This window comes from Carica papaya, chromosome 7, assembly GCF_054855325.1.
Source record: "Carica papaya isolate Zhongbai chromosome 7, ASM5485532v1, whole genome shotgun sequence".
Lineage (NCBI taxonomy): Eukaryota > Viridiplantae > Streptophyta > Magnoliopsida > Brassicales > Caricaceae > Carica > Carica papaya.
The window spans coordinates 2123202-2142633 of NC_142315.1; the positions used below are offsets into that span (position 1 = coordinate 2123202).

Below are 19432 nucleotides of genomic sequence, written 5' to 3' on the forward strand. Positions count from 1 at the left end.
AAAAAATTAATTTCATTCTGTGTTAAAAAAATTTTAATAGACTTTTGTTACTCGTATATTTTAATCTAAATAGATATAATAATTATTTATAATTAAAATAATAATAATAAAATAAAATAAAAGTGAAAATGCTTATAATAATTAATTATTTATAACATTTTAAAATTGAGTTGGCTTTACATAAAACTTCAGATTAAATTATATTTAATTCCATATATATAGTTTATTGGGTGTGATCTAATCCACTTTGTCTTGTCGGAGTACACATAATTTTATCTTCGCCCAGAAGAAGCTCCTGCTAGCTGATATTGCTTCTGTCGGAGTAGCCAATCGAAATCTGCAGGTTTTTTTTTTTTTTTTTTTTTTTCTTCACTCTTCTTCATGATTATTCACCACACTTGAAATTTTCTCTTATTTATCTTGGACAGCTTTAGATCTGAATTGTTTTTGCATATAGAAACTAACTTTGCTCTTAGTTATCTTAAGGAACATTCTCTTCCACCATTCTTACCGTAACTCCTATAATCTCAAGCTGTAACTTCAATCACCTTATCGTCGTATATCTTGACTCTGTGATTGCTTGTTTCTTATTTACTGGTGCCTAACAGGAAGATACTTCCTCATACGAACATTTTGCAACAGGATCGGCCATGGATAACGGGGACACACTGGATTTGCGCGTACGATTCATACTGAAAGAGCTGTGCGATGACCATGTTAAAGTAGTATGTCTTGTTGGGAAACCAGGAATAGGGAAAACATGGACGGCGAAAAAGGTTCATGATATTGTAAAGCAAGAAAGTCAGTTTGATTTATGTTTTTGGCTGTCTATGAGCAGAAAACATGACAAGGAATCTCCGCTTGAGAGGATTGCTGCTCAGCTGCCTATATGTCTTCCAACTGAGGAGTGGGATGCGGATGACGATGGTGATGACGATGAGTATGAGGAGATGCAGGCGGAAGCTAATCTGAAAAAGAAAATATCAGCAGCTACTGGTAAGAAGAGGTGTCTTCTAATCTTGGATGGATTTTGTAAGGGAGTGGAAGTATATGAAACTGTATCAGAATTTGAATCCTTGGTTCCTGATTTTAAGCAGCCTTCATTTAAAGTCTTGGTGACTACCATAGATTACTCTGGAAAACCTAATGGTCCTTACGCGAAGGTGTTGGAGATTGAACCCTTGTCTGCTACAGGGACCATCAATCTTTTGCAAGAAAAGGTTAGAGATCCAGATTTTGAACTGCTATTTAGAGGTATCCATGAAGAAAGTGAGGGTAATCCTGCTAAGATTGAGGCTATGGCAGAAGCATTAAATTATATTATGGAATATAAACATCGGGCTTCGAGAGAAAAGTTTGGAGCAGACGCAACAATTACTGATGCCTCTAGCATTATTCCTTGTTTTCTCCAAATTGCACATGCAGTTATGCCAACCGATGATCTAATTCATTGTTTCTGGCACAGCTGGCAGTACATTCACATGAATGGTCCTGTTAATTTCACTCAATTGATAGCCCACTGGATTATGGAAGGTTGTCTTGGTCCTATTGATTGTATTGAGGATGCTTTTAAGAAGGGTTACTTGGTTCTCGTGGACCTTATAAATCTAGGCCTTCTCAGGCATGTGGAGTCCAACTGTGTTGTAATGGTGGGATGTGCAATGAAACTGCCTTGTTGGTGGATACGAGGTTTAAAAGATTATCTCATTTACGAAAAGAACAGAGATGGAGGACATTATTCAGGTATGGATTTCCAAAGATTTATAGATACAGAGATCTGCTCTATGATTCCTGCTTTGGAGGACAAAATGTGGGAAGGATTTGGGGACATTGCAGTAATTGATGGTGTAATAAGAACGGTTGGATATAGCAGCAAATCAGAGAAAATCTCAACATTATTGCTTGACGGTAATTGTCTAGGCAAGGAAGACCCGGATGCATTCTTTCATCGCCTGAATGGTCTCAGTGTTCTTGTCATCTTCAATCCCATGCTCAAATCTCTGCCAGCATCCTTTTCACACATGCAAGAGCTTACAATGCTTATCTTACGGGGCTGTGAGTTTCTGGAGAATATTAATCAGATACAAGGACTCAAATCATTAGTTACTCTCGAGATATCTTGTGCTATGTCATTGACAACAATTCCAGATGATTTTTTGCAGCATATGCTTCATCTCCAAAGTCTCAACTTCTCTGGAGCACGGGTTGAAAGGTTACCTATTTCTATTTCCAACTTAACTGAATTACGTTGGCTTATCTTGAGAGGATGTCGCCACCTGAAAATGCTTCCACGACTAAGTGCCTTGAAAAAGCTTGAGGTCATTGACCTTAATGGTGCTTCATGTTTTGAAAAATTCTATGATAAAACCTTTTATCAGTTACCAAAACTCAAGATCCTTGACGTTTCTCATTCGCAGATTGATCGCCTACCAATTCTATCTGGTCTCGAAGAGCTAACACAGCTTGTATTGAGAAATTGTAAATCCTTAACTAGGCTTTCAAGGATAAAAGGGCTTTCTAATCTCCAAGTTCTTGATCTTTCTGGTGCTATTTGTTTAAAAGAGATCTATGATGACATTTCACCTAGTCTCAAAGTTCTTGATTTATCTGAAACTGACTTGTATGACTACCCTTCTATCACTTGCAACATTTCTCATATTTTGCTAAGAAATTGTACTAGACTGACAAAGCTGCCAAGTACAGAAGCTTGTAGAGACCTTGAATTTCTTGATGTTTCTGGTTCCTCTAATGTAGTTGAAATTGAAGATCAATCCTTTCAACATTTGCAGTGCCTTCGTTGCCTAAACCTCTCAAATATCGAAGTTCGGTCTTTACCATCACTCTCCCACCTTCCTAACCTTCACACTGTCATTTTAAGGGAATGCAAATTCTTAGAGCATCTCCCAGAAATGGAAGGACTTGCAAGGCTTGTGGTACTTGACCTCACTAATGCACGTTCTCTGACAGGTTTTGATTACAGCCAGTTCCCAAATATGCGCCAGCTTATCCTACGTGGTTGTTCCTCCCTTAGCCGGTTGCCAGCTGTCCCCAAAAATCTGGAAGTGATTGATCTTTCAGGTTGCACTGAGTTGTCATTACATGGTGAGTATTCCAGTACTCTTTTTGGTTTGTCTCAACTTCGGATACTAAGACTTTGTGGAATTCAGGATGTTTACTTTCCCATTATAGGGTCTCTATCAAATCTTGAGGAGCTCAATATTTCTAATCTAAGATATCCTCCTGGAGGACTTCATTTGTTGAGTGATTTACTTAGTTATATGAGGAACCTTCGGATTCTCAACCTGTCTAAAACTCCTATTTACATAAATATCTTCTTCCTAACTAACTTAACCCAGTTGTCGTTGAGAGGGTGGTCACACATAGAAGACACGTCGGGCTTGGAAAAGCTCACAAGGCTTGAAGTTCTTGATCTTTCTGAAACATCAGTCAAACGCCTTCCTTCCCTGAAGATCTTATGCAATCTCTGCCGGCTCTTGCTAAGAGATTGTTGGTGCCTGAAGAAGCTGCAGCATTTGGAATCACTTAGTCACTTGGAGGTTCTTGATCTTTGGGGTACTGGGATAAAAGAATTTCCATATGAGATCTCAGATTTGCCTTGCCTTAAACAACTTCATCTCCCCCTCCTGAAGGATACTGAAGAACTTGATTGGAGGAGGATAAAGCGCCTTCCAGAGGAGCTAAATTGGGTTGATTGTGGCATCTTTGGGGCGGCAAAAGTATTTCCATTGAGTGTAAGTAATCTCTACATAATGGTTCATGGCAGCAAGTTTTTCGAATTTTTGGACAAAAATCCCATATTGTGGGATAAGTACTTCAAGCAATTTCATTTCTCTGTTTTTCCTCCAAGAAAGCATGGTGAAGATGGAGATTTCTTTAGCCACAGAGACGAAGCGAAATATAGAGATATTTACACAAGGACCAGATGTTTTCCTAGTTACTTGGAAATCCACAGGCAGTCTTTGGAAATTTGGTCTTGCTGTCCTTTCCTCGGTCTGGAGGGTGTTCTCAAGCGTGCTCAATATATATGTTTGCGAGATAATGCAAATATCAGTTGCTTATCTGAATTAGGTGCAAAAAATATCAGTGCAATGAGAGGCTGTTGCGTAGAGAGATGCTCTAACATGGAGAGTGTTTTCAGTAGAGAAGAGGAAGCTGTTGGAGTGTCAAACAAAATTGAGACTCTGCAGATTCTTAACCTCCCTAATCTGAAGAGTATATGCAACAATAATTTACAAGTTGAGAGATTCAGAAATCTTAAGCATCTGTATCTAGAATGTTGTCCGCTACTGGAAATTGTTTTCTCCTTGTCCCGACAACCAATGAATCTTCGGACTCTTGAGATTAGGTTTTGTGATAATCTCAAACGTGTATTTGAGTTTGATGGAACAACAGTGTCTTCAATGAAACATCTAAGGACTCTGCATTTGTTTGAGCTGCCGGAGTTGAAAAGCATTGGAGCTGCGTTGCCTTCTCTTGAAAGATTAACAGGGGGAGAATGCCCAAAACTTGATGTCTTTTTTACATGCTTCTTTATTTTTGTTTGGGCAATACAAAACTGGAGTATGACCCTAATTTCTGCAGTTGAGGAACAATCTGATGACAGTCAGGCCTGTCTTGGTTTGCCGAAGTTCCCTCCACGAATAAAACACATAGCCTCTCAGAAAACAAATGAAATTACACAGGAATGAAGACTTCCAGAAATTTGAGAAATAACTCCAGGTTTGTTATGTTTGCCATTTTATGTCATTGTATGTTTTTAATCGATGGCTGTGGTATGCTATTTTCCCTTTTATATTAAAATCTAATGGCAGTCGAGGATGCTATTGCTTTTAGCAATTTATAAGCATACTTATCAACGATTCTTGTTAGCAATTGTAGTTTCTACTTGATATCTCTTGCATCAAAGTTGGAATATTTTTAGAAGGATGATCTAGGCATCAAGTAATTTGTAATAGAAATTTGTTGTGCAATCTGATTCTCTTTTTCTACTACTTTCTCACCATTTCTTTTGCCTCGTGGAATCTCCTGTATGCAATTCTTATCTTGTAATAACGAAGCTGAATATTGTTCCTTCTTTGATGAATTGCGTCATTGTAATTATTTGTGTTTGGTGTGCTTGTTCGTACCTCATTAATGAAAAGATGATAGTTTTGTGAAACCCCGATCGCAGGAGTGTTTTTGTTCCTTATTTTCACCCTTCACATCATCTATATAATTTCATACCCTGAGAGGATCTATTAGTAAATTTCAGCATTATTCCAATAGCTGCATGTTTTCAGGCCTCTGAGTCTTTAGTACAACATTTTGTAAACTTTACCATTCTGAAATGGCGTTTATGGTTTTACAGGTAATATGTTTTAACCCAGTTAAGTTGTATTGTTCTGCAGGTACCATGGTTTCTTTGGATGGTGAGAAGCGGTCCGATTTGGAGCTTTATATTTTCTCGTTTCTGGTGTTGGCTTCTTTACTATGTTGCTTACTTTGTGAAGAATATGCTCTGGTTTGCTGGATTGTGAAAATGATTTGTTGTTCGTGATCTTCGCTCTGGATGTAAGATTGAATAACATGTTGATAAGATTTCAAGTGAAAATTGCTTGTTCGATTTAAGCTCAAGCTTTTTTACATAAAGATGAGATGATTATATAGTCTGGTGAAGAAGCTGCTCTATTTGGTATTAAATTTGCTTCATAATCTGCTACTGAGGGTGCATATATGGAGTGCAGGCTTGTTGGAGTTTCGCTGTGAAGGGTGAATTTGTTGATATCCTTAATTTTTTAAAGTAAAATTAATATATATATATTTTTTAAAAATAGAATTCAATCTTTAATTTAATTTAATAAAATAATTCTATTCCATTTTGATTAAACAAATAATCTCAACCGGTTCATGTTACTCAAATATCTTAGTTTAAATATATATAATAATAATAATAATAATATATAGTAAATAAAATAGAACTAAAGTGATAATACTTATAATAATTACCTATTTACAATTTCAGATATAAAAATAAACTTTAACTTTAATTCTTAATCACTTATTTATTTCATAATACACCATTTAACATGCAATATAATAATTCTTTTATATTTTTATTAAATTTTTTTACTTTCTATTTACATAAAAAATTCTAAAATTGGATCCTATCCACAGTATAAAATAAAATGATATTGTAGTAATTAAAGATATAAAAATTAATTTATTGGCTTTTGCTTTTGTTTATAATTTATTTATTTATTTATTTACATTATTCTGCATCTTCTTCGTCCTGTTGACTTCCAGGTTTTGGTTAGCAAAACGGATCTGTCTGTTTTTGTTTATATAAAAAAGATCCATTATCGTCTTCATCCAGAAGAAGCTCCAACCGAAATCTACAGGTTTTTAACGAGCTCTATTTCTTTTTTTTTTTTTTTTTTCTCTTCTTCTTCACTCTTCTTCATGATTATTCTGTTTCAAGTTTTCTACGAGTTCTGCCACACTTGAACTTTTCTCTTATTTATCTTGGACGGCTTTAGATTTGAATTGTTTTTGCATATAGAAACTTACAGCCTTCATCCTATTTATCTTAAGATACATTCTCTTCCACCATTCTTACCATGACTCCTGTAATCTTAAGCTGTAACTTGTATCATTTTATTTATCGAAAGTCTCCATTCTCTCATTGCTTGTTTCTTATTTACTGGTGCCTAACAGGAAGATACTTCCTCATACGAACATTTTGCAACAGGATCAGCCATGACTAACGAGGACACACTGGGTTCTCGCTTACAATCCATACCGAAGGAGCTGTGCGATGACCATGTTAAAGTAGTGTGTCTTGTTGGGAAACCAGGAATAGGGAAAACATGGACGGCAAAAAAGGTTCATGATATTGTAAAGCAACAAGGTCAGTTTGATTTATGTTTTTGGCTGTCTATGAGCAGAAAACATGACAAGGAATCTCCGCTTGAGAGGATTGCTGCTCAGTTGCCTATATGTCTGCCAACTGAGGAGTGGGATGAGGATAACGATGGTGATGACGATGACGATGAGGATGAGGAGATGCAGAAAGAAGGGTATCTGAAACAGAAAATATCAACAGCTATTGGTACGAAGAGGTGTCTTTTAATCTTGGATGGAGTTTTAAAGGGAAGGAAAGTAGATGATATTGTATCAGAATTTGAATCCTTGATTCCTGATTTTAAGCAGCCTTCATTTAAAGTCTTAGTCACCACCACAGATTACTCTGGAAATCTTATTGGTCCTTACTTGAAGGTGGTAGAGATGGAACCCTTGTCTGCAGCAGACACCTTCACTCTTTTGCAAAAACAAGTCAAAAATCCAGATTTTAAACTACTATTTGAAGATATCTACAAGGAAAGCGAGGGTGCTCCTGCTAAAATTGAGGCTATGGCAGAAGCATTAAATTACATCACGGAATATAAACATCGGGCTATTAGAGAAGAGTTAGTAGTAGACTCGGCAATTACGGATGCCTCCAGCATTATACCTTGCTTTCTCCGAATTGCACATGCAATTATGCCAACCAATGATCTGATTTATTGTTTCTGGCACAGCTGGCAGTACATTCACTTGAATGGTCCTGTTAATTTCACTCAATTGATAGCCCATTGGATTATGGAGGGTTGTCTTGGTGGTATTAATTGTATTGAGGATGCTTTTAAGAAGGGTTACTCTGTTCTCATGGAGCTTATAAATCTACGCTTTCTCAAACATATGAAGTCCAACTGCGTTGTAATGGTGGGATGTGCAATGAAAGTGCCTTATTGGTGGATCAAAGATGAAGAAGATCATGTGATTTACCACAAGAACAGACGTGGAGGACATTATTTGGGTAGGGATTCTCAAAGATTTACAGGTGCAGAGAGCTGTTCAATGGTTCCTGCTTTGAAGGACAACATGTGGGAAGGATTTGGGGACATTGCACTGATTGACGGTGTGATAAGAACAGTTGGATATAGGAGTAAATCAGAGAAAATCTCAACATTATTGCTTGATGGTAATCGTCTAGGCAAGGAAGTCCCGGATACTTTCTTTCATAGCCTGAAAGGTCTCAATGTTCTTGGCTTCTTCAGTCCTATTCTCAAATCTCTACCAGCATCCTTTTCAAACATGCAAGAGCTTACAATGCTTATCTTAAGGGGCTGTGAGTTTCTGGAGAATATTAATTGGATACAAGGGCTCAAATCATTACTTATTCTCGAGATATCTGGTGCTACATCGTTGATGACAATTCCAGATGATTTATTGCAGCAAATGCTTCACCTCCAATGCCTCAACTTCTCTGAAACAAGGGTTGAAAGGTTACCTATTTCTATTTCCAATTTAATTGAATTACGCTGGCTTATCTTGAGAAGGTGTCGCCACCTGAAAATGCTTCCACGACTAAGTGCCTTGAAAAAGCTTGAGGTTATTGACCTCTCTGGTGCTTCATGTTTAGAGAGATTCTGTGATAGAACCTTTTCGCAGTCCACAAAACTCAGGATTCTTGACGTTTCCCAATCGAAGATTGATCGTCTACCGCCTCTATCTGGTTGTGAAGAGCTAACACAGCTCGTATTGAGAAATTGTAGATTCTTAACTATACTTCCAATACTGAAAGGGCTTTTTAATCTCCAAGTTCTTGATCTTTCAGGTACTATCTGTTTAAAGGAAATCCACGATGACATTTTTGAAGCTGCACATAGCCTTAAAGTGCTTGATTTATCTGAAACTGACTTGCATGCCTTACCTTCCATCACTTGCAACCTTTCTCATATTTTGCTAAAAAATTGTACTGCACTGACGAAGCTGCCAAGTACAAAAGCTTGTAAAGACCTTGAATTACTTGATGTCTCTGGTTCCTCTAATCTAGTTAAAATTGAAGACCAATCCTTCGAACATTTGTGGTGCCTTCGTTGCCTAAACCTCTCAAATACCAAAGTCCACTCTTTACCATCGCTGGCGCATCTTCTTAACCTTCGATTTGTCAGTTTAAGGGATTGTGAATTCTTAAAGCATCTTCCAGAAATGGAAGGACTTGCAGGCCTCGAGGTACTTGACCTCACTAATGCACGTTCTCTTACAAGTTTTAATTACAGCCAGTTCCCAAACATGCACCAGCTTATCCTCTGTGGTTGTTCCTCCCTTAGTCGATTGCCAGCTGTCCCCAAAAATCTTGAAGTGCTTGATCTTTCAGGGTGCACTAATTTGTCATTACATAGTCCGTATTCTCCTACTCTCTTGGGTTTGTCTCGACTTCGGATTCTTAGACTCTCTGAAATTCGGGATGTTTACTTTCCCACCATAGGGTCTCTATCAAATCTTGAGGAGCTCAATATTTCTAATCCAAGACATCCTCCTGGAAGACTTCATTTGATGAATAAACTACTTATTGGTATTGGGAACCTTCGGATTCTCAACCTGTCTAAAACTCCTATTTATGTAGATGTCTTCTTCCTAAGTAACTTAACCCAGTTGTCATTAAGAGGGTGGTCAGACATGGAAGACACGTCAGGCTTGGAAAAGCTTACAAGGCTTGAAGTTCTTGATCTTTCTGAAACAGCAGTCACAGCCCTTCCTTCCCTGAAGTTTTTATGCAACCTTCGCCACCTCTTGCTAAGAGATTGTTGGTGCGTGAAGAAGCTGCAACATTTGGAATCACTTTGTCACTTGGAGGTTCTTGATCTCTGGGGTACTGGGATAAAAGAATTTCCCTACGAGATCTCAGAGTTGCCTCGCCTTAAACGCCTGCATCTCCCCCTCCTGGAGGATACTGAAGAACTTGATTGGATGAGGATAAAGCGCCTACCGGAGGAACTAAATTGGGTTGATTGTGGCATCTTTGGGGAAGCAAAAATATTTCCATCGAGTCTAGATAATGTCCACATAATGGTTTGTGGCAGCGAGTTTTTTCCATTTTTGTACGAAAATCCCATTTTATGGGATACATACTTCAAGCAATTTTATTTTTCTGTTTTACCTCCGAGAAAGCAAGGTGAAGATGAGGATTTCTTTAGCCACAGAGATGAAGCCAAATTTAGAGATATTTACTCAAGGACCAGATGTTTTCCTAGTTACTTGGAAATCCACAGTCAGTCTTTGGAAATTCGGTCTTGCAGTCCTTTCCTCGGTCTGGAGGGTGTTCTCAAGCGTGCTCAATATATATGTTGCCGAGATAATGCAAATATCAGTTGCTTATCTGAATTTGGTGCAAAAAATATCAGCGCAATGAGAGGCTGTTGCATAGAGCGATGCTCTAACATGGAGAGTGTTTTCAGTAGAGAAGAGGAAGCTATTGGAGTGTCAAACGAACTTGAGACTCTGCAGATTCTTAACGTCCCTAATTTGAAGAGTATATGCCACAAGAATTTGCAAGTTGAGAGGCTCAGTAATCTTAAGCATCTGTATCTAGAATGTTGTTCACTACTTGAAATTGTTTTCTCCTCGTCCCGACAACCAATGAATCTTCAGACTCTTGAGATTAGGTTTTGTGATAATCTCAAACGCGTATTTGAGTCTGATGGAACAACGGTGTGTTCGATGAAACATCTAAGGACTCTGCATTTGTTTGAACTGCCGGAGTTGCAAAGCACTGGAGCTGCCTTTCCTTCTCTTGAAAGATTTTCAGGGGGAGAATGCCCAAAACTTGATTTCTTTTTCACATGTTTCTTTCTTTTTCTTCTTGCAATACAAAACTGGACTATGAGCATATGTTCTGGAATTGAGGAACGATGTGATGACAGTCAGGCCTGTCTTGGGTTGCCAAAGTTCCCTTCCCGGATAAAACACAGCCTCTCAGAAAACAAAGCATTCATTACACATGAATGAAGACTTTGAGAGCTTTTGAGAAGTAACTCCAGGTTTGTTATGACTGCAGTTTTATGTCATTGTATGTTTTTAAAAGGATGGCCAAGGGTTTGTTATATTAAAATCTAATGGCAGCAGAGGATGCTATTACTTTTAGCAATTTAGCAGCATACTTATCAACTATACTTGTTAGCAATTGTGGTTTCGACTTGGTATTTCTTGCATCAAAGTTTGAATATTTTTAGAAGGATGATGTATACATCAAGTAATTTGTTCTAGAAAATGTATTGTGCAATCTCTCTTTTTCTACTACTTTGCCACCATTTCTTCTGTCCTGCATGCAGTTCTTATCTTTTTGTTGTAATAACGAAGCTGAGCATTCAAAAAGGCAATCCTCTATCAGGGTAAATTTCAGCAAGTTTTCAATTATAGTTGCCTATTTTGAGAGACAACCACCAAATGCATTATTCAGAGCCTCCCAAACTTGAGAAGAAAAGAGAAGCTGTAATTATTTGTTCATTAGAAGGGTTAAATCTCTTCCAACCCTAATAGTAATGGCAAGATTCACAATTTGAATTGTCCTTTTCCATTCTCAATAAAAATCATTTTTATTTATGATACTAACACCGTTATTAACGGTGTTACTAGTCTGTTAAACGGTGTTACTAGTCTGTTAACGACAATGAAACGAAAAAAAAAAAAGATCAAATTAAAAAATAAAAAATGGCAAGAATCCAACTTCTCTTTTAATTCAGCGGAGAAGGAGAAAAGAAAACAAGAAGACACTCACCTCCCATCAGTCATAAGAGAACAGTCCTCGGTCTCCACCCCCCAGAAATGGAAGATGATAATGGAATTACAGAAGAAGCAGAAGCCCCGAATCAGAACGGCCAAGGACCATCAGCAGTCTCTTCAATGGTCAGAGCATTTCCCTGGAAGCTTTCTTCACGGCGATTGGATACGTCCAAGATTCATGGTTTCGACGGAGAAGTAACCGTCCTGATGAATCTGCTTCTCCGAGTACCGGGCCATGACGATGGATTCAAAGCAATCGCCATCGTTGGCGGATCTGGCATCGGCAAGACAACACTCTGCAAACTCATCTTCAGCAAGCCGGAGATTAAAAAACAGTTTCTCCCCAGGATTTTTGTGTCGATACCGGCTGCTCATCAGCCAATCGAGATAGTCAGATCAATTTTAACTCTCCTAGGGCTTGGGGATGAGATGATTTCCTCAATTGAGAGTGATCATGGTTTGTCTGGTTTGGTTTATACAACGTATTTGCAATTGGTAGGCAAGAGGTATTTGATCGTGCTGGATGATTCCGATTCGATCTCCACTCCAAATCCCTGGTTCGAAGAATTGAAATCTTCGATTACTGCCGACGAAGAATTGAGCGATAAACTTGCCTATGGATTTCCGAAAGGACACGGCGGAACAGTTATCGTAGCGAGCAGGAACGAGGAAATGGCGAAGAAAATGGTTGGGGGAGAGAATATACATGAGCTTCATCCCAGATCTGACTCTGAGAGTTGCTGGTTGATATTCAAGGACACGGTGGAGGAAGTTCGGAAACCTTTCAATCCCACCAATGGCGACGCCCTGAAAAAGGAAATCACAAGGAAGTGCGGCGGCGTCCCGTCGGCGGCCAAGATTATTGGAAAGATCATGCGTGAGCAACTCGAACAATGATGATGGTTTCTTATTGTCTTCTTCAATTGATTCACTCTTGGCGATTGTTCTTCTTCGAATTTAGCAATTAAAATATTTTTATATATGTTTCAAAAATGGGATAGAAGAGATACCAATTTGGCTCTCCACTCTATGAATTTGTTCTATGCTCTGTTTTGAAAAATTATCATAGCTTTTAGGGTTTTTAGATGGTGAAAATAAAGAAAAAGAGAGGAAATAATTGTTTTTCATGTCATCCCAAAGATTACGCATAGAAAAAAATAAAAAATAAAAAATGAAAATAGAGAAAGCAAGTAATTCGACAGGGTTTATATTAGTAATTCTGTTTGTTTCTTAATTTTATAGAATTGATTCGCATTAAATTTAAATTAATCATGTTAGGGTAGACGTCGTATGATATTTATTTAGTAAGATTTAACACGCGACGTCAACTTTAAAACGATGTTAACAATGAATTAAGATTAAGATTAGGAATTAAACGGAGATTAAATCGTTATTCATTAAAAACCTAAAAATTCACTAGTTATTAATTAAAGTAAACGTTGAAGTCTATAAATATAAATATTTTTAATACTAAATGTATCTAAAATGGTGTTTGAATGATTAAAAGAAAACTTTTGACTTTACTTGGATGACGACAAACAGCAGATGACAGATGTGATTGCAAAATTAATACCAAACGAGGTCTAAAGTCTTTTATTATTGTTATTATTATTATTTTGTTATTACACATTTTATTTATTTTAATTATAATTTTTTAGACCCCTTCACGTTCTTTGTCTTTTTCTAATTATGATATCCCATAATTATATATATCGAAGAGATCATGGAAACCTACCACTTTTTTTCAATCATATTATACATACATAACAACAACATACTTACGTTTATGAAAATTATTTATTGATTTGTTTGGGAAGACGATGGAATCATGCGACAGTATGGGAAGAAGAAAAAAAAAAAATATATATATATATATATATTTCTTTAGAAAAGTAATCTATTAAAATATTTTTGAGTAAAATTTATTAATAGAAGATAGGTTGGTGATCACAACCTAGATGGTAAAAGATGAAATAGTAATTACTGTAAAATATTTAACTCGGGATCTGTAAATAACATATTTGCAAGGTTAAGTTAAAAGTTTTTATAAACGATATTATAACTTACTCAAACGAATGTATAAATTTGTCGAAAGAAAATAAATTAAAATCAGTTTATATATATATATATATGTATATTTCAAGAAATAGGAACACTTCTCCTTTGACTATTTTTGGAAGAAATTTACAATCTTTGAGTTTGTGATGGTCATTTTGCAGGAGAATCAAGGAGCTTGGGAAAGGCTTGCTGTTGGGTTCTGTCTCCATACCCCACGGCCGTCGCAGGGACAGAGACACAGTTTGGGACAATTAACCTTTTCAAAGTAAACCAACGCAGGGAATAGGCTGCAAAGATCAGGCCATGTCAACTCCAAGTCGATCAAAAACTTGAGACGTAAAATGCTTATACTTGTAGCCCAATTACCATTTTCACCTGTCATCATCAGAGAACGGAGTTGTCCACCTCTGACGTACAGTTTTTTTAGTGCCTCCATTCCTTGTAGCCCTCTGGGCAATTCGTAATAAGGATAGCAACGAAGATCCAGCTTCTCCAACATGGGTGGAAGCTGCGACATGGTGTTGGCTCTGCTATACGTTAATGATGGGCGGAGTTGTCTAGTGGTAGCTTTGCGAGATTTTGACGGAGGAGGAATTCCTAGCCATGCTACTGTCAGTGAACGAAGTTGATTGAAACTTCTCAAATGCTCTAATTCATACTCTGCTATGTAATCAGCCATGCTTTCATAGATGTTCAAGCTCAACTTTCTCAGATTGCTAAGTTTTGTCAACTGAGATAACTTGCAGTGTCCATTGGCTGTAGGATTCCCAATCACAAACCCCTTGAGTACTTGGAGTTTTGTAAGTGCTGCCAGGCCCACAGGCATATTGCCTATCAGATAACACTCGGACATGTCTAAATATTCCAGGTTTTCAAGCATGGATATACCAGAAGGAAGTTTCTCCAGATTGTGGCAGGCTCTAAGATCCAGGATCTTCAGGTGGCGAAGACTTGAAATTAATAAAGGAAGCTCATGAATTCTAGATATCCCTTGCAAGTTTATGTACCTCAAGTGTTTTAAATCACCCAGTGTTCTCAAGAACTCTGTGTTGGTCACTTCGATGTGATTCTTGGAGGAGCCTTGCCACCGACCCAGATGAAGAACATTCAGATATTTGGCTTTTGACAGCCAGAAACTCGTCAAGTCAACATAGGATTCATTCACATTAAACAAGGTCTGCAGATATTCAGGGCTCTTAGTCCTTAGTTCATACTGGGAAGACCCTTGCTCAGATCTAACCAAGCATGCTCTCTTGGAGTGTGTAAAAGAATCTGCTTGGAAGTTCCCAGCAGAATCAATATCAAAGAGTCTTTTCTTCTTGGCCAACATAAGCAGCACAAGGCGCACAAAAGGATTCATTCGAAATCTCTGCACAATGGGACTTCTCTTCTTGTTGACAGGCTCAATGAAGCCCTTCGCCATGAGCTCCTCCAAGAACTCATTTGCAATCTCCTCCACTGTCTTAGGTGAACGAGGATCTGCTACTAAAAATCCCTCTCCAATCCACCAGTAGATTATAGCAGTCTTCTTTATAACAGCATTATCCGGGAAAATGACCAAAAACAGTAAACATACTTTCAAAGTAGGTTCCAATTTTACATACCGCTCCTCAATCGCTTTGAAAGCCAAGCTCTCGCAGAAACTTTCATCCTCCAGATCGAGATCTGACCACTTGACCAGCCATTCCTTATCATCTTCTTTCTGCACGTTTTCAGCTGTGGTCTTCGTAGGCTGGGTTTGAGTATCATCTGGATTGGTTGTGGTAGGAAGCGATCTGATGAGATTCCCTTTCAACTCCGTAGTAAACTTGCTCAATACAGGAATCTGTATTTGAATCTTCTCCATTGGTATGGTATGCACAGTAGACGTTACATCATCTATCTGTTCGTCATAGGCCCGTTCAGACTCGAGAACTTCTCGTTCAGCTCGCCGGAATTCTTTTAAAGCTTCGATGGCTTCTTCCTTATCTCCGTGGCGACGAGCTTCCTCGGCGGAGATGCGAGCTTCCGTGGCGACGGTACGAGCTTCTTCAGCGGCTTTTCTGCCTTGCACAGCTGCACGAACATCCTCCTCTGCTTTCTCAGCCTCCTCAATTTCTACCAGAATATCGTCGACGTTGGGAATGAGAAGTGCTCGCATCTGCTTGTTGGTTAGCACCTCCAGATCCTTGAATCTCACGAGAGCATTTTTGGCATCAAGAAGATTTTCGAGGATTCTCTTGAGCCGATCGTCTAGATCTGAGCTGCCGGTAGTAGCATCAGTTTCCTCGTGGATTCCGGAAGCGGAGACAGAGTTCCTCATCTTCACCAAATTGTCAAGCAAAGCTGGTAGGATTACATCGTGGAGCTGGTGAAATGAAAAGATTTCATCAGTTCCTGCAAATGATTTGATGGATTCTTTCTGTGAGGAGTAGGGAACTCGAGTATTCGACATTGCGGAAAGAGATAGAAGAGGAGCAGCGTGGAGAGTCGACGACTGTGAAGGGGGAATGGTGTGGACTCCTGGAAGAGGAAAGGAAAAGTAAAAGCAAAGTAAGAAAACTCCGGAGAAGATAATAAAATTACAAAAATACCACTAGAAATTATAAAAATATTTTCATTTAATTTTATTATAAAAATATTTATTGTGGCAAATAGTTTCCTAAACATGTTAAATTTGAACATGAAGAAATTTATTTTAAAAAATGAATATATTTTATCATAATAAAAAAATATATAATATATCTATTTAATATATATATATATATAACAAGATAAGAATTGGGCCACAACGATATAAAACTGCAATCATAACAAACCTGAAGTTATTTTTCAAAGTTCTGGAAGCCTTCATTCATTCATGTGTAATTTCATTTGTTCACTTCTGAGAGGCCATACGTTTTCTTCGGGGAGGGAGCTTTGGCAACCCAAGACAGACCTGACTGCCATCAGATTGTTCCTCAACTACAGAACTTTTGGTCATAATCCAGTTTTGTATTGCCCGAACAAAAAGAAAGAAGCATGTAAAAAAAGTCTTTCAAGTCTCGGGCATTCTCCCCCTGTAAATCTTTCAAGAGAAGGCAAGGCAGCTCCAATGCTTTGCAACTCCGGCAGTTCAAACAAATGCAGAGTCCTTTAGCTGTTCCATCAAACTCGTTTGAGATTATCACAAAACCTGATCTCAACAGTCTCAAGATCCATTGGTTGTCGGGACGAGGGGGAAAACAATTTCCAGTAGCGGACAACAGTCCAGATACAGATGCTTAAGATTGCTGAATCTCTCAACTTACAAATTCTTGTTGCATATACTTAAGAATCTGCAGAATCTCAAGTTTGTTTCATACTCCAATAGCTTCCTCTTCCCTGCTGAAAACACTCTCCGTGTTTGTGCATCTCTCTATGCAACAGCCTCTCGTGTAACGGCCCCGTAAATTTAGAATGAAATATGTGTATTAAAAATGTTAAATGCAGAAGCGTAATAAAAATTTTGATTAATATCCCTTACATAATAACCGAAAACGTGCTCAAAATATAAAAGAACAAACTAATTAAAAGAGATACTTGAAAATAAGAACTATAAATATAACTACTGAGTTTTTAGGCGTCCCCTTCGCCGTCTTCCTGCGGAACGGGTTCGGGAGAAAAATAGACCTACGGGTCAACAATATGAGTAAAACTATGTTCTTACTTTCCTAAATTTCTACCAAAACCTGCAAGTCAACAAGGTGAAGAAGATGCAGTGTTAGCAGTTGAGTTTTTCTTGAACAGTGATTGCCGAAGTCTGGAAATTGTGATTATTTTTTCTTTATTCTGCTTTAGTTAGTAAGTGATAGTTGAAATGAATGGGAAAGCATGTTTTGAAGCAAGAAAATCAGCAACTTTTGCTTGTTTTGGTTAACAAAATGATGTGTTTTACTTGATTTTTTGCTAACAACTTGTATTTGTTGTAGCGAAATATCTTCTTTTAAAAATGCTATAGATATGTAAGGCTGATGAACTACAAAATATAGAGTTCACTTTTCTAGAAGCTATCTCTCACTCTACTGTATTCTCTTCTGCATTTTTTTTCTGTATTGTTTTGCTCTCTTTTTTCTCACTGCAGACCCACACATTTAGATTTAAATTGTTGTATTATTCTCTCTGTTTTGAAATTATAAACACAAAAACAGCAAGCTTTTGCCTCCAGCAGTGATATCAAAGCAGTATTGTAAAAGATTGAAAAGTTTTCTACTGTGGTTTGAAGCAAATGAACGGTCGAGATTGAAAGCAGAAAATGAAGGGCCAGTGTGTATATAGATGCTCATCTGTACACAACAAATAAATACACAAAATATAATAAAATTTATTTACTACCTTTTGCACGGTTATGCGCTGCATTTAGACGCCACACTCCATTTTGTCAGATACCTAAAACAATAACTTATATTTTTCAAAGGAGAACAATTACAAGATTCGGGCTTTTTACGACTCGAACTGGGCTACTCCGGTCTTACAAGTAAACAGTGTAACTGCTACATTTTATACACCTCGGATGATATAAGTACATGGATAATCAATATAGATGCAATATCACACATGTCATGATTTTAGCTTGCTTACTAAAATCACTAAACTAGAACTCACAGTACCTGTTTCTTTACCTGATGGAACCCTGAGGTACTCAACACATAAAAGTACAATAAAACTATGCAATGACCTGACCCTACATGATGTTCTTTACATAACAAAATTTGCATATAACTTGATTTCTGTCAGAAAATTAACTCAAGCCTCAAATACCTACGTTTCTTTCTATCTAAACCATTGTTTTGTGCAGAATTTAATGACTAATACAAAATTAAAGAATGATACAATAAAGGGAGGCCTGTACACCTTAAGCAAAGACATAGAACTAGAAAAAGCATGCACCAGCCACATCCTAGCTACTTCATATTCCCACCCTGAAGTTTTTCTTTCCTCAATCAGAGCATTCTCTCTTCTTTATGTGTATATAAATGCTCATCTGTACATAATAAATAAATTCACAAAATATAGTAAAATTTGTTTACTGTCTTTTACAAGTATTCTTTTAAGGGCCTTGAGTTGAGTAATTCAAATGGCTTCAAATGTCAACTTGCTAGCTCCACCAATATTTACTAGGGAGAATTATGATTATTGGGCAGTGAGAATGGAAGTCTATCTTCTTGATTATGATCTGTGAAGTGTAGTGGAGGAGGAGTATGTAAGAGTTCCATTACACGAAAATCCCATCTTACTGCAGATTAGGCAAGATGCAGAAGGGTTTATGAGAAATTTCAAAGCTCTTTCAATTCTTCATTCTGCAATGTCTGATGACATATTCCCAAGGCTGGTGGCTTTCAAGACAGCCAAGAAAGCTTGGGATTATTTGAGGGAAGAATAGGACGAGAGTGCTAAAGTGAGAAGAGTAAAATTGTTGATTCTGAAAAGAGAGTTTGAGTTGTTGAGAATATAGGAGGGAAAGAGTATTAAAGAGTATTCTACAAAAGTTATGAATCTTATTAATCAAATAAGGCTGCTTGGAGAAGAATTCAAATATCAGAGAGTGGTTGAAAAAATGATGATCAGTCTCCCTGAAAAGTTTGAATCGAAGCTGTCTGTGATCGAAGAAACATGCGATCTTGAGAAGTTTACTGTTGCTGAACTTATTAGTAAGTTACAGGTTCAAGAGCATAAGTTTTCAATCAGAAATGATGAGATCACTGAAAATGCTTTTCAAGTGGGGCAGAGTTACAAGTTTGGGACCTTAAATTCAAAATATGAAGGTCAATCC

General features: G+C 37.5%; 3 protein-coding genes across 3 annotated transcripts; 2 read left to right on the forward strand and 1 right to left on the reverse strand.

Annotated features, from left to right (window-relative positions):
• Positions 1–188: 188 nt before the first annotated feature.
• On the forward strand, positions 189–11118 carry LOC148252878 (uncharacterized). The gene is made up of 4 exons (XM_088207761.1): positions 189–343; positions 609–4707; positions 5409–5521; positions 6715–11118. Exons 2-4 carry the CDS (start codon positions 651–653, stop codon positions 10828–10830), a joined length of 8286 nt encoding a protein of 2761 aa, XP_088063887.1. The 5' UTR covers positions 189–343; positions 609–650; the 3' UTR covers positions 10831–11118.
• Positions 11119–11395: 277 nt separating this feature from the next.
• Positions 11396–12597, forward strand: LOC110817722 (putative disease resistance protein At4g19060). The gene has a single exon (XM_022046380.2). It carries the CDS (start codon positions 11647–11649, stop codon positions 12499–12501), a length of 855 nt encoding a protein of 284 aa, XP_021902072.1. The 5' UTR covers positions 11396–11646; the 3' UTR covers positions 12502–12597.
• Positions 12598–13703: 1106 nt separating this feature from the next.
• LOC110817714 (disease resistance RPP13-like protein 4) lies at positions 13704–16187 on the reverse strand. The gene has a single exon (XM_022046369.2). The coding sequence runs from the start codon at positions 16094–16096 to the stop codon at positions 13829–13831; it is 2268 nt and encodes a 755-aa protein (XP_021902061.2). The 5' UTR covers positions 16097–16187; the 3' UTR covers positions 13704–13828.
• Positions 16188–19432: the final 3245 nt, after the last annotated feature.

Excerpts from the sequence above, each read along its gene's own strand:
- LOC110817714 (XM_022046369.2), bottom strand. The coding sequence starts at position 16,096 with ATGTCGAATACTCGAGTTCCCTACTCCTCACAGAAAGAATCCATCAAA.
- LOC148252878 (XM_088207761.1), top strand. The coding sequence starts at position 651 with ATGGATAACGGGGACACACTGGATTTGCGCGTACGATTCATACTGAAA. Across the intron at positions 4,708-5,408 it reads AAATGAAATTACACAGGAAT|GTACCATGGTTTCTTTGGAT; the intron begins GAAGACTTCCAG and ends ATTGTTCTGCAG. Across the intron at positions 5,522-6,714 it reads TTTGTGAAGAATATGCTCTG|GAAGATACTTCCTCATACGA; the intron begins GTTTGCTGGATT and ends GGTGCCTAACAG.
- LOC110817722 (XM_022046380.2), top strand. The coding sequence starts at position 11,647 with ATGGAAGATGATAATGGAATTACAGAAGAAGCAGAAGCCCCGAATCAG.